General features: G+C 35.8%; 3 protein-coding genes across 4 annotated transcripts in view; 2 read left to right on the top strand and 1 right to left on the bottom strand.

The window, feature by feature from the left end:
• The window catches only part of LOC131157281 (phosphoinositide phosphatase SAC3-like), a 42,026-nt gene extending 38,945 nt beyond the window's left edge, over positions 1-3,081 (top strand). For both annotated transcript variants that reach the window (XM_058111303.1, XM_058111304.1), the window contains one exon: positions 2,383-3,081. In XM_058111303.1, the coding sequence (XP_057967286.1) occupies positions 2,383-2,502 (120 nt within the window). In that variant the 3' untranslated portion in view covers positions 2,503-3,081. The remainder of the gene's footprint in view (positions 1-2,382) is intronic.
• Positions 3,082-3,814: 733 nt separating this feature from the next.
• The window catches only part of LOC131157280 (eukaryotic translation initiation factor 3 subunit K), a 34,688-nt gene continuing 25,684 nt past the window's right edge, over positions 3,815-12,818 (bottom strand). Inside the window, exons 5-8 of the mRNA XM_058111301.1 lie at positions 6,731-6,781; positions 6,603-6,669; positions 4,487-4,569; positions 3,815-4,226 (exon numbers count right to left, since the gene is read on the bottom strand). Coding sequence (XP_057967284.1) covers positions 4,023-4,226; positions 4,487-4,569; positions 6,603-6,669; positions 6,731-6,781 — 405 coding nt within the window. The 3' untranslated portion in view covers positions 3,815-4,022. The remainder of the gene's footprint in view (positions 4,227-4,486; positions 4,570-6,602; positions 6,670-6,730; positions 6,782-12,818) is intronic.
• LOC131157279 (uncharacterized) lies at positions 9,431-11,635 on the top strand. The gene is made up of 4 exons (XM_058111300.1): positions 9,431-9,733; positions 9,823-10,632; positions 10,724-10,842; positions 10,946-11,635. Exons 1-4 carry the CDS (start codon positions 9,457-9,459, stop codon positions 11,447-11,449), a joined length of 1,710 nt encoding a protein of 569 aa, XP_057967283.1. The 5' UTR covers positions 9,431-9,456; the 3' UTR covers positions 11,450-11,635.

Here is a 12,818-nt window from a genome sequence, read left to right as displayed (position 1 = left end):
TGAATAAAAGCATGAAGTATTTCCTTAATTGCTTATTTACCAAATCGTTGGCCTTGGTTTGTCCGTTCGCTTTTTTTTTTTAAACTATGTCAATAATATGATGAGAATGAAGCTAGTGAGCTCTTCTTCGAATAACATCTTTGGTGGTCATGAGGAGGGGGATGCTCCCGTAAAAGTAAAGAGCAAGCAACGGAAGCACAAAGGTATGTTGCTTTCTCCTCGGCTGGAGGAAAATGATAGTAGGGGAAGCTTTGGGTATGTAAAGGGGGGAGTTTGTTTCTAAGAATTTTAATTCTTTTGAGTTTGAAAACCAGGATTTTATTTTTGGGTGGGAAATCTAGCTAGTACGGGAGCCAATTCAAATAACTTGAGGAGTTGTAACTTTACATTCAGGCAAGGAAGTGCAAATGGGTTCTAAAGGGAGGAAACTTTATGAAGATAAGTGAGAATTGTTTGGTAAGAAAACACACAAAATTATAAAGAGGGACTCCAAAGGTGTTCAGTAAGAGGGCAAAATTTAGATAAGTAAAGGAAGAGATGAGGAGATGTTTCAGGTGAGGACAACGTAAGGAGTAGTGATTTTGAATCATATTCAAGATAAATGTGGATATTCCTCTGATTATTCTATTGATTGCCTTGGGGATTTATTTTATGTGTCACCTCCTTTTTCAGAAGGTTTAGAGCATGGTTTTTAATCTGGACCGGATTGGCCAATTCAACCCAGTTCAATTGGAACCGGCCAATAGGCCGGTCCAGTCAGCACTCTAGAACTGAAAATGAGGTGAATCGGTATTGACCCAGTCGACCCAATTCGAACTGTCATGAACCGAGGTCAAAGGCCGATCAACTCGACTGAAGAGAAATGCTCATTGAAAAAGAGAGAAATTGTTGTGTTTGAGCATGTTGGAATTCTGCCTACTCCAGTTCAATAAGAAATTTCTGGGAAGCACATTGAAACTCAGCATTGTTAGATGAATTGGGCCTCATGTTGTCTGATCAAGGAGCAAACAAAGTTAGGCTTGATGGTGGTTAATCCAAGGTGAAGAAGGATCAACAGGAATGAGCTAATTTAATTTGAAGTGTTTGGTGAACTATGATGGGAAGGGATTAAGGAGGGAATTTATTGGTTGATCAAAGTACCTTTTTTTTTTTCTTTTTTTTTTTCCTTTTCTTTTTGTGTTATTACTTTACTTTTTTATTTTATTTTATTTTTCTTATCTTTTTACTTTATTAATTAATGCTAATAAGGAATATCCAAAATGAGATCCGTTGGTATATGTTATTTGCAGATAATATCATATTAATTGATGATAGTAAAAGCAAAGTGAAATCTAAGCTACATTTTTGGAGAATATATGAAACGTAATTTCAATAATGTAAGGAATAGCAATAGAGACAAGATTAAACTGGATAATCAAGAGATTAATAGCATCGATAGATTTAGATATCTTGGATCTATTATGCAAATTGAAAGGGAAATTGAAGAAGATGTAATATATAAATTAAGACAAGTTGGTTAAAATGGAGGAGTGCATTAGATGTGTTGTGTGATCGTAGAATATCCTTAAAATAAAAAAAGAAAGTTTTATAAGATGACTATAAAGTCAACTATGCTTTATGGTTCAAAATGTTGGGCAACTAAGAAACATGTACAAAAAATAAAAGTTGCTGAGATACTTTGTTGAGGTGGATGAATGGTTTAACATTAAAAAAAGATAAAGCAAGAAATGACATATACGCAATTAGTTAGGTATAGCACCGGTTGAAAACAAGATGAGAGGAGCGGCTTGAATGTTTTGGGCATTTGAAGTGCAGGCTTAGTAGAGCACCTGTGAGGAGGAGTGAATTGATTATTGTTTTTGGCATGAAAAGCGGTAGGGCTAGCCTAAAATAACTTAGAATGAGATAGTGAGAAAGAATTTAATAGCCCTTAATCGAATAGAGGAAAACACTCGAGGCTGCTTGTTGTTTTGAGGACTTAATATCCTCTCTGTAATTGTACATTCTCTTAATATATTTTCTTTTATTATAAAAAAAAAATATCAAGCCGCCAATTCCAACCTAGAAAGATTGTTTTTGTTTTGGCATATATTGATTTATATTTATGTTTTTGATTGGTTTTTCTTATATTTTCTCTCTAGGTTCAATATTGAAATAAGAAATATGTATCACAATTGTGCCCAATTTGACTAATTGCAGTGATCTTGATGGGGAAATTGAATTACAAAAATAAAATAAAACCAAAATGGTAAGCTTGAAAGGTGCCTTGCGAAACTACCATAATTTGTTCTCAGTTTACAGGTCCAACAGTGAATGCAGTGACGTTTTCATTTTCATGAGATGCATTGAGATAACCACAGTTTTGCACGTTACACTTTGTAGGGAAGGGAGCAGACAGGAACAGAGCTTTCTTACAGTAGTATGCAGAATTGTGATGCACTTGAGGAATTTTCTGATAGCTTTGTGCACTGGGTAACCCATGGAGAGACGCTCTGCCATTGAAGTTTGGCTCAGTTTTGTTCTAAATATTTATTCCTGCCTTTACTGAGAATATGATAATCTGTGGAGAATTTCTAGAGCATTTAAGTATTTGCATCAAGAAGCTGAGGAAGTGGTTCCAGCAACCTTCTGCAAGGAAGCCATCCTCTTCTAGAGCATTGAAGTATTTGCAACAAGAAACTGAGGAAGTGGTTCCAGCAATCTTCTGCAAGGAAGCCATCCTTTTCAACATCAACTCTATTGTCAAGATTTCAGTATGAACCTGATACTGAAGTAAATAGCCAACCATTTGCCGGGGTGGGGGTGGGGTGTTTGGAGTTTCATCTTTTTCCCTTTCCCCCCATCAGTTTGTGGACTCCATAGGGTTCAATCATGTAAATAAACACGGCATTCACTGGGGCTCCACATTTACCATTGTAGGCCATTGATTCTTTATATCCTTCAATGTCAATTCTTTTTTCTTCTTTTTTCTCCCTCCCCATTTGGTCTTGAGGGAGAGAGGAGAGAGGTGGCTTGTGGGAATGCTGATAATCTTTGTTTATGCTGTGGGTGGTGTAAAAATTGCATGGAAGTTTTCTACAAGGGAAAATGACCACTTTAATGTTGTGTTGGATTAGGAAGCTACGTCCAAATCCCCGTCATCCTTGGATGAGTGCCCAGACAGGTGGTGTTTGGCTACACTAATGAGCCACAGCCGTTTTGATTTCTGTGTCTAGGATGTATTTTGATTTTAACTTTTTAGCTGTTGCTTATTTTGTATGTTTTCTACAAGTCAGATGAGTATTAGCAATTCAAAGGCTGATCTAGCACCACCACTGACATGGTAATCTAGCAGCAAAATGATTGGTTTGTGAGCTAAATACAATTGGCTATCACATGCCTAATTTAAGATTCATCCATTTCTCAATTGGCAAAAGGAACATTGACGTGTTCTGGTAAAAATGATTGGTTCGTGAGCTAAACGCATGCCTAATTTAAGATGTCAGTTATGCGCCATAGCTAAATTGGCAAAAGGAACATTGATGCGTTCTAGTCATCGCAGGGTTCCCTACAATGAAAGTTTGATCCGTCTGTGCTGCCCAGCTGACAATTAGGTCAAATGAATACAAGGGTTTTGATTAGCACAAGGTCAATGTGTGTTGAGCAATTGTATGTTCTGAAGTATTTCAACGCTAGAAAATTGAATTGGCGAGGACAGCCTGAATGGCGTACAAAATAGCTTGCATGTTAAGAAGACGTAGGGCAAAAATTGGTCTACTCAGATTTTAGTACAAAAAAAGCTTTCGGTAAAGTAAAAGGCATAAGAATGCAGTCATTCAGTAATAGCTCGAATGTTTTATCATCTCATGTAAGGCACTTCAAATATATTTTTTCCAACATAATCCCAAAAAAAAAAAAAAAAAAATACAAAAACACAAGACCAATGTAAATTGAAACAACCACAGAAAACAAGATTACTGAAGCACTAATTTTCTCATCCATGGATCCCAAGGTAGAATACTCTCAGACTCATGGCACAGAGGTTAGCCAAGAATAGGGAAGATTCGGGTAATGTGCTCTATCAGGATGCCATCTGCAACTTTTTTCTTTAGCTCTGGTTGGTTAAATTCACTGTGAGGCAGGGCAATGAGTTGCCCCCTACCATGACTTTTCTCAAGAATCCAACCACAATTGGCAACCTGGTGCTCAAGGAATTTGTCTAGTGAGAGGCCTTCAATATTGATAGCCTGTGATGTAACCATGAATAAATATTGCTAGCCATTGAATAAAACTCATTGTCAACCAAAGGATAAAATTAAACTATCCATTTTTTACTATCCATTTCCTCAAACCAACTTTCCAGAGCATATAAAACTTCACGCAATATCCTGACAATATAGACCCCATTTTTGAAGAGAAGCTTTTCAAAAGAAATAACATTAAAAAAGAGAAGTCAACAATCAAAGCACATTAGAATATTAAGTGGAAAGAGCACAATCAAACATACCTCCGCAAGCAAGGGCCTGGGAACCTTCTGATAAGTCAGGGAAAGGACATGAATTGCATAGTCTTGGATTGCTTGCTCAAAACCTGCATTCTATCCCTAGTAAGTCGTGGCTCGCACATATCAAGGAAAGAAATAAGACAAAAACATAACTGAGGACGATACCCCAACATAAAAAATTTTCATGATGGAAAGAAAAAATGTTTGTGTATAAACATTGTAGTAATAATTAACTAAATAAATTCTTTCCTTTTACCGTGCTCATAGAACAGAGAATTGAAAGGCAAAGACTTGACAAAGAAACGGAACAAATGAAATCATTTGAAAATATGAACTAAACAAACCGAAGTTAAAATTGAGCTATTAATACATAACTGAGTACATATAAAACATATAGAGAATATTTTTTTATATATTTATACACGAAAAATTTATTATATACCATATATTTTTGGCTAAACCAAACAACAAAGAAAATTAAGCTGAATATTTAGCTTTGGTTTGTTTGTATTAAAGATTGATTTGTCAGTAAATGCAAAAAAATAATATCTATGGCCTTATTTTAGGTATATCATTACAAGCGATATCACCAATGATAATTTCAATCTAAACATAAAATAGAAACATAAAGTTAATTAGGAAAAAAAAAATGTAAATATGCCTAAATGGGCACATAATCTATTTTCTTCGTAAATTATCTAGCTGAAACAGGCCTCCATAATTTGCATCAAGTATTGAGATAGTGAGTAAAGATATTATAGCCCTTAAATTATCAAAGGAAACGGCTCACGATCCATAAATGGAGAAAAAGGATTCGTATAGTTTGACCCTACCTTTGGATTGTTGTTTGTATGCCTTCGATTTTCTATAGAACTGTAAAAAGTGCTGAGCACAATATTAATTCTATAACCAGCTAAATTTATTTCTAGCCAAAAAAAAAGGTCAGCTTTTTCATTTTACCTAGGGATTACTTTAAAAAAAAAAAATCATTGGGTTTTACCTGCATAATTTAATTTTTCTAAATCAATAATAATGTATATACACTTAGACACTCAAATACTTTACTATCCAAAGAATTATTTTAAATCTTCATAAATTAGTAGATATTAGGAGTTAATTATCTATAAACCCTAGCATGAAGTTGATCCCTGAAAATGTTATTTATTATTAAAAACTATAGCATCTAAGAATATGACTTACTAGAGGGCCTTAGTCCGTAGCCTATTGCTGTAGAGTCCTTGGATGGATCAATTTGACCAGTTTCAACTAATAAGGCCAAGGGACTGTTGGCTCCTAAACCCAAATGCGTTCAGTTTATTTGTAGTAGGACTACGTGTATTTGGGGGTTCACTTGCAATATATGTGTTTTAGGAGTTGGATTGTACTTTCATAGTTTCATGTATCTTTAGAGGTATATATGTAGTATTTTGGGTTTTTTCATAAGTAGGGTGTGAAAGCCAAAGTCAATTTTTGATGAATTTGAATTGAGTTAATTTCCAAATGTTTAAACAGAAGGGGTAAACATACAGATCAAAATTAACACATCATGCACCAGAACCCAAACCATTTGTAGTAGGATTCCATAAGTCATGCTCCCCAAATTTCATAATTTGCCTCATCAGCTATCTGATCTCTAAATGTTTAAACAGAAGACGTAAAACATACAGATCAAAATTAACACATCATGCACCAGAACCCAAAATCCTGGATCCATGGGATTCCGTAGGTCATGCTCCCCAAATTTCATAATTGCCTCATCAGCTATCTGATCTCTAAAGATTATATTTTGTTCTCATGATTACAAAAGGTACTATTATGAATGAACAGGGATCACATAGAAGAATAGGAATGTGAACAGACTTCGACAGAAAGATTAGGAGAATAGGAATGTGAACAGACTTTAACAGAAAGATTAGGAGAGTAAGGAGAGGGATCGTTAATGAGAAATTTGGGTTTTGAGTCATAACATCTCCTAAACATTAGACTAAGAGAATTTAGGAGGGTAAAAATAAGCCATAAAAAATAACTTTTATAGTTAGCTGGAATATTAAAGAAACCAAAACTATATATTTCACTAGGCACATGCATGACAACTCACTACCATGCCATTTGTCATTACCAGGAACAACTTCAAGTATGTGACGACTCTTAGCTGCTTCATCCCAGAATTGACGAAATCTCGCTGTCTGTAGGTAAGTAAGTTAGTACACTCAAAACTGCAAGTTAGGAAGCACAATGAAGACATACCTCTAGATAATGGGAAAGGACAATCAGTGTCTTGAATTGTTCCTCCATTTGCTAATAATTGGAAAAAAGGAAAGAATAAAGTTTCAGTAACTGTAACAATAAACTTACTAGCATTCAAACTTCAAAACAAGTGCATATAACAGACAAAGAAAATGAAACTCCCAAGGGGTCCTTTTCAATCAAATTTCAAGAATGCAGAACCCTAGGGAACTTAAAAATTTGGAATGGCTGCCTAGATTCATTTTGAACATTGTCGTCCATTTTAAAATTTGATGATCTAGGTTACAAGATCTGCAAAAAACCAGGTACCATTTAATTTAAATTTCCCAGCACATGATGTCAGCCCAATGGTAAACTGATTAATTAACATGGGTCCAAGAATTAACCCTGATAAGGGCAGCCCGATGCACAAAGCTCCTGCATATGTACGGTCCAAGGGGTGGACCAGAATGGGTCCAGCCTTGCCTTTGCATTTTTGCAAAAGGCTGTTTCCACGCCTCGAACTAGTGACCTCCAGCTCAGATAGCGACAACTCTACCATTGCGCCAAGGCTCTCCTTCAAGAATTAACCTTGGTAAGAATCCAGATTTATTTAACCACCTAGCTCAAGGTATATTGATAGTGGTGGCTCCCCCAAACACTTTCTCCCCAAGCATTTCTCTTCAAAAGACTGGTCAGTATGCTGACCTTTTTGGTTCAATAAAAATATAAAATGTGGATGCCAACCAAATAAAAACTCATATTACAAGTGAAATGTAATAACCCGAAAAAAAAAAAAAAAATTAAATTAATTAATTAAAATTATTAATTAATTAATTAGTTAAACCATAGTAGTTAAAAGCGCGCCTCCTAGGCGCAAGGCGCAGTGAGGCGATGAGTCCGCCACCTCATACCAGGTGGGGCGAGGCGACCTGCAAGAGGCGACCCTAGGCGAGACGAGGCGCAGTGAGGTGCGCCTTGTGTATTTTTAAGCCACTTAAAGGAGACAAATAGCCCAAGCCAGACTCGTATCCCTTATTCGACTCAAACGAACAGAGCCCTAGCCCCTTTCGACCCTTCGAAGCCCTTTGTGAGTTCGTTTGCGAGCCTTTGAACCAGCCGGAAGCCTTCGCGACTTCGTCTTCGAGCTTCGACCAGGATCGTGAGTTCATCTTCGACATTTTGAAGAAGCACGACCTGCGCAACTTCGTTTCGAACCAGCTGGAGCCCTCGCGAGTTCGTCTGCCTGCCTTCGAAGCAGTCGTGAGTTCGTCTGACTGCCTTCGAGCACGACATGAGTTCGTCACGTCGCCTTCAACACTTCGAACCTTTGTAAGTCTTCTTCTTCTTCTTCTTCTTCTTCTTCTTCTGCTGCTGCAGCTGCTTGCGTCCCGCTGCCTGCTGCTTCTCTTCTCTTCTTCTTCTTCTTCTTCTTCTGCTGCTGCTTCTCTTCTTCTTCTTCTTCTTCTTCTTCTTCTTCTTCCTGCTGCATGCTTGCTGCGTGCTGCTGACTGCTGACTGCTGCCTGCTTTTTTTCTTCTTCTTCTTCTTCTTTATATGTAAGCTTACTGTTTTTTAATTTATAATATTTAGTTTAATTAATGTAAGCTTATAAATTATAACTAATAACATAATATTTATTTTTTTCACAGAAATTTAGCTACTGTTTTTTAATTTATAATATTAAGTTCAATTAATGTAAGCTTACAATTTATAACTAATACATAATATGTATATTTTTTACAGAAATTTAGCTACTGTTTTTTAATTTATAATATTAAGTTTAATTAATGTAAGCTTACAAATTATAACTAATACATAATATTTAATTTTTTTACAGAAATTTAGCTACTGTTTTTTAATTTATAATATTTAGTTTAATTAATGTAAGTTTATAAATTATAACTAATACATAATATTTATTCTTTTTATTGAAATTTAGGTACTGTTTTTTAATTTGTTTGGAAATGCATTATGTAAGTCTTAAATTATAAATATATGATGCATTGTTTTTTCAGTTAGGATACGGGATACCAAGTCTAAAATCTTAAATGGATTCTAGTTCAGGATGTGAGGCCTCGTCAAAGAAAGATCCCGCATGGAAGTATGCACATTTGGAGGATCAAAAAAATAGAAATAATTTGACTTGCAATTTTTGTGCTAAAGTCACAAGGGGAGGAATATTTCGAGCAAAACAACACATTGTCGGAGGATTTCGAAATGTGAAAGAATGCTCTAAGTGCCCTACTCATGTACGTGAGGAGATTAAAGAGTACATGTTGAAGAAAGATATGGAAAAGGAGGAAAATGAGTTATTGCCCGACTTTGATGATATAGATCATTACGGTGAAGATGAAGAAGATGAAGTTCAAGAAATTGACATTCGTGGCAAGAGAGTGTTTACTAGTGATGGAAGTAAAAGATCATACCAATCCAACTTGAAGAAACCAAAACAGAAGGGGCCTATAGACTTGTTTTTTACTCCCGATCCAAAGAAAGCGATTCAAGCTAGGAAAGAAGGGAAGATGAAGCAAACATCAATAAATGAAGCGTGCAAAAAAGAACTTAGAAAAAAGGCAATGGGAGATTTTGCTAGGTGGATGTATGATGCTGGGATACCATTTAATGCTGTACGTTTGAGTAGCTTTGTAGTGGCACTTGAATCGATTGGACAATATGGTTCTGGAATAAAGCCACTTAGCTATCATAAAGTGAGAGTTCCTTACCTAAAGGAGGAAGTCAGTCGAATGAAAGAGTTGTTGAAGGTCCATAAGGAGGAATGGACAAAATATGGCTGCTCAATTATGTCTGATGGTTGGAGAGATTCAGTTGCTAATAAGGACATAATCAACTTTTTAGTGAACTCTCCAAGGGGATCAGTATTCATCAAGTCTATTGATGCTTCTAATATTGTCAAGAATGCAGATAGAATGTATAGATTACTTGATGAGATGGTCGAAGAAATTGGAGAATCAAATGTGATTCAAGTGGTAACTGACAATGCGTCAAACTATGTTGCAGCAGGTAAGAACTTATTTTTAGAACTACTTTCTATAGTGTATATATTGTTTATTTTAATATTTTAATGGCTTCATTCCTTGATTTTTCAACAGGGAGATTGTTGGAAGCAAAGAGGCCACATTTATATTGGACACCGTGTGCTGCTCATTGCATTGATTTAATTTTGGAGGATATTGGGAAGATGCCTTCAATTCATGCAACTTTGAAAAGGGCAATTTTTTTGAATGGCTATATCTATAATCGTGTTGGCGTTGTCAACTTGATGAGACAATTCACTGGAGGAAAGGAGTTGCTAAGACCTGCAGTTACAAGATTTGCAACTGCCTTCATCACTCTTCGTTCAATCCATCTTCAAAAGAATAACTTGAGGAAGATGTTTACTTCTGAAGATTGGAATACTACTAAATGGGCAAAGGAGACGGCTGGCAAAAGAGCAGCTACTATTGTTTTGATGCCTACTTTTTGGAGTACCATCGTCTATGCTCTTAAGTTAACAGGTCCACTTGTTCGTGTACTCCGTTTGGTTGATGGGGAAAAGAAGCCTGCAATGGGATATATTTATGAAGCAATGGATAGGGCTAAGGAAGCCATAGCTAAGGCTTTTGGTGAGAGAGAGGATAAATTCAAGGAGGCATTTGAAATTATTGATACGAGGTGGGGATGCCAACTCCATCAACCGTTGCATGCAGCTGCAAACTACTTGAATCCAGAATTTTTTAATTCAAACCCCAACATTTTGCAAGATGAAGAAATTATGACGGGTTTGTACAAATGTGTTGGAAGGTTAGTGCCAACTATTGAAATGCAAGATAAAGTTTCAAATGAGTTGGAAAAATACAATGCCGCTAGTGGCGTCTTTGGAATTAGTTTGGCAGTGAGACAAAGGAAGACAAAAGCACCAGGTAAAGTGGCATTTGTACTACCTCTTCATTTTTGAAAATTATTTTTGCTATTTACCTAGTAGGTATTCATTTAAAATTTATTTTATAACAGCGCAATGGTGGATGGCATATGGATCAACAACTCCAAACTTGCAAAAGTTTGCTGTGAAAATTCTTAGCCTCACGTGTAGTGCTACCGGCTGCGAAAGAAATTGGAGCATATTCCAACATGTAAGTCATTAGTATATCATGGATTAATTATTAAAGAACAAGAACTACCAATCTATTGCTTTTTAGAATCATTATTAACCATATTACTTTAAACTTTTTGCAGCTTCATAGCAAAAGGAGAAATAGGCTATCCCAGCAACGCTTGAATGATTTGGTATTTGTGAAATATAATCGAACTTTGAGGCGTCGATACGACAAACGTGACACCATTGATCCCATCCTCCTAAAGGACATTGATGATAGTAATGAGTGGTTGATTGGTAGGATGGATGGTGATTCTGATGAGGATGATGAACTTGTGTTTGAAGATGATAATTTGACTTGGGATTCTGTTGCTAGAGCCGCTGGACTAAATAACCCCCCGCATCACACTAGATCAAGAATAAGTACAAATATGCCATCATCGTCTAAAGGAAGAGGAAGGGCTTCATCTAGTAGTGCAACCACTGCTAGGGGTCAGACCACAATGTTGGAACTTGTAGATGAGGATGAAATCCAAGTGGATAGTGTAGAGGAGACGGAAGAGGAAAAAGATGTTGGAGAAAACAGTTCTAATGATGAAGAGGAAGATGATGATATCTTCACCGACCTAGTTGATGATGAGTGATGAGTGATGATTGAGGAGGATTTTTAGATTTTATATTTTGAAATCTTTTATTGTACTCTTTTCTTTTGATGTTGAACTATGTTGAATTGTTGAGGCTTTTGGGCTTTGTCTTGGCAATTTTATTAAATTTTCAATTTTTTTATTGAATGTTTTGACATTTTAAATTCTAATATGACTAGATATTCATATGTTCATATATAAATTACCCCAAATAGATATTTTACACCATTTTAATAATTGTGCGCCTCACCTTCGTGAGGCGCGCGCCTTCGCCTCGCGCCTCGCGCCTCGGCTTCAAAGACCCTTTACGCCTCGGCTCGCCTTGCGCCTCTGACTACTATGAGTTAAACATTATTAAATTATTGTATTAAACAAACAAATAAAAGAAATAGTAGGGAAAAAAAATTAATTAAGAGTAATTATTAATTAATTAAGTTAAGTGAAATGGTGGTTATGTATATATATGTAAGTATATAATATGATATGTTATAATATATAAAGTAAAAAAAAAAAAAAAAAAGATAAGGAAGTCTGAGCTTCCTTATCTTCTGCACGCAGCTCTCTCTGTTCTTTTTTTGTCTCTCCGCCGTCTCCGTCTCCGCCTCTCTCTCTCTCAATTTCGTCGGCCTAACAAGCGTCGATCGAGAAACAGAAGGTATCGTTGGATTCCTAACTCCGCCACCGACATTTCTACTGGAGTGGATTTGTCATAGGAGCGGCGTAGGCACCATTCATGAGAAAAGGTATATTTCCCCTAATTTCTCAATTTCTCATTAAATCTACTGTTAAATCAATGATCGGGCACCACCATGGGGTCCTAGTCGTCGACGTCGTCATTTTGATGTAGGTAATTTTTCAATTGAGATTTTCTAAGCCCTACTCCAAAGCAAGAGTGAGATTTGAGAAATTTGGTAATTTGGCTATATTTAAGGGTATATTTATTTATTTAGAATTTATGGATTCAGGAAATATTAAAATAATATTTTATTCATGATTAATTACATAGAACTAGGATTTTTATTCAGGGTCCGAGTGAGCGCCACAGGTATTTTTCGGAATCCCTGTTGGCGTAGTTCAAGAAACCAGGTAAGGGAAAAAATATATATTAAACCAAAATTTTTATAAATTTAATGGAAAAGTAAATTGTGTTATATGTACATGTATATGTTTCGGTATGGGTAAAATGTCAGCCATTTAAATTATATTTTTTTAGAGTTTAGAGTTGTTTATTAGATATGTATATGGGAAAAAGAACTTATGAAAGTGGAAAAATATTTTCAGGATAATTATGTAAGGAATGAAAGGTATTTTCAGTATATAAACATTAAATGTTGGTTGACTGATTTTACAGGCAGTGTATGAATTTTAT

This window comes from Malania oleifera, chromosome 6 (genome assembly GCF_029873635.1).
Source record: "Malania oleifera isolate guangnan ecotype guangnan chromosome 6, ASM2987363v1, whole genome shotgun sequence".
NCBI lineage: Eukaryota > Viridiplantae > Streptophyta > Magnoliopsida > Santalales > Ximeniaceae > Malania > Malania oleifera.
This window is presented reverse-complemented; position numbering and strand designations above follow the sequence as displayed.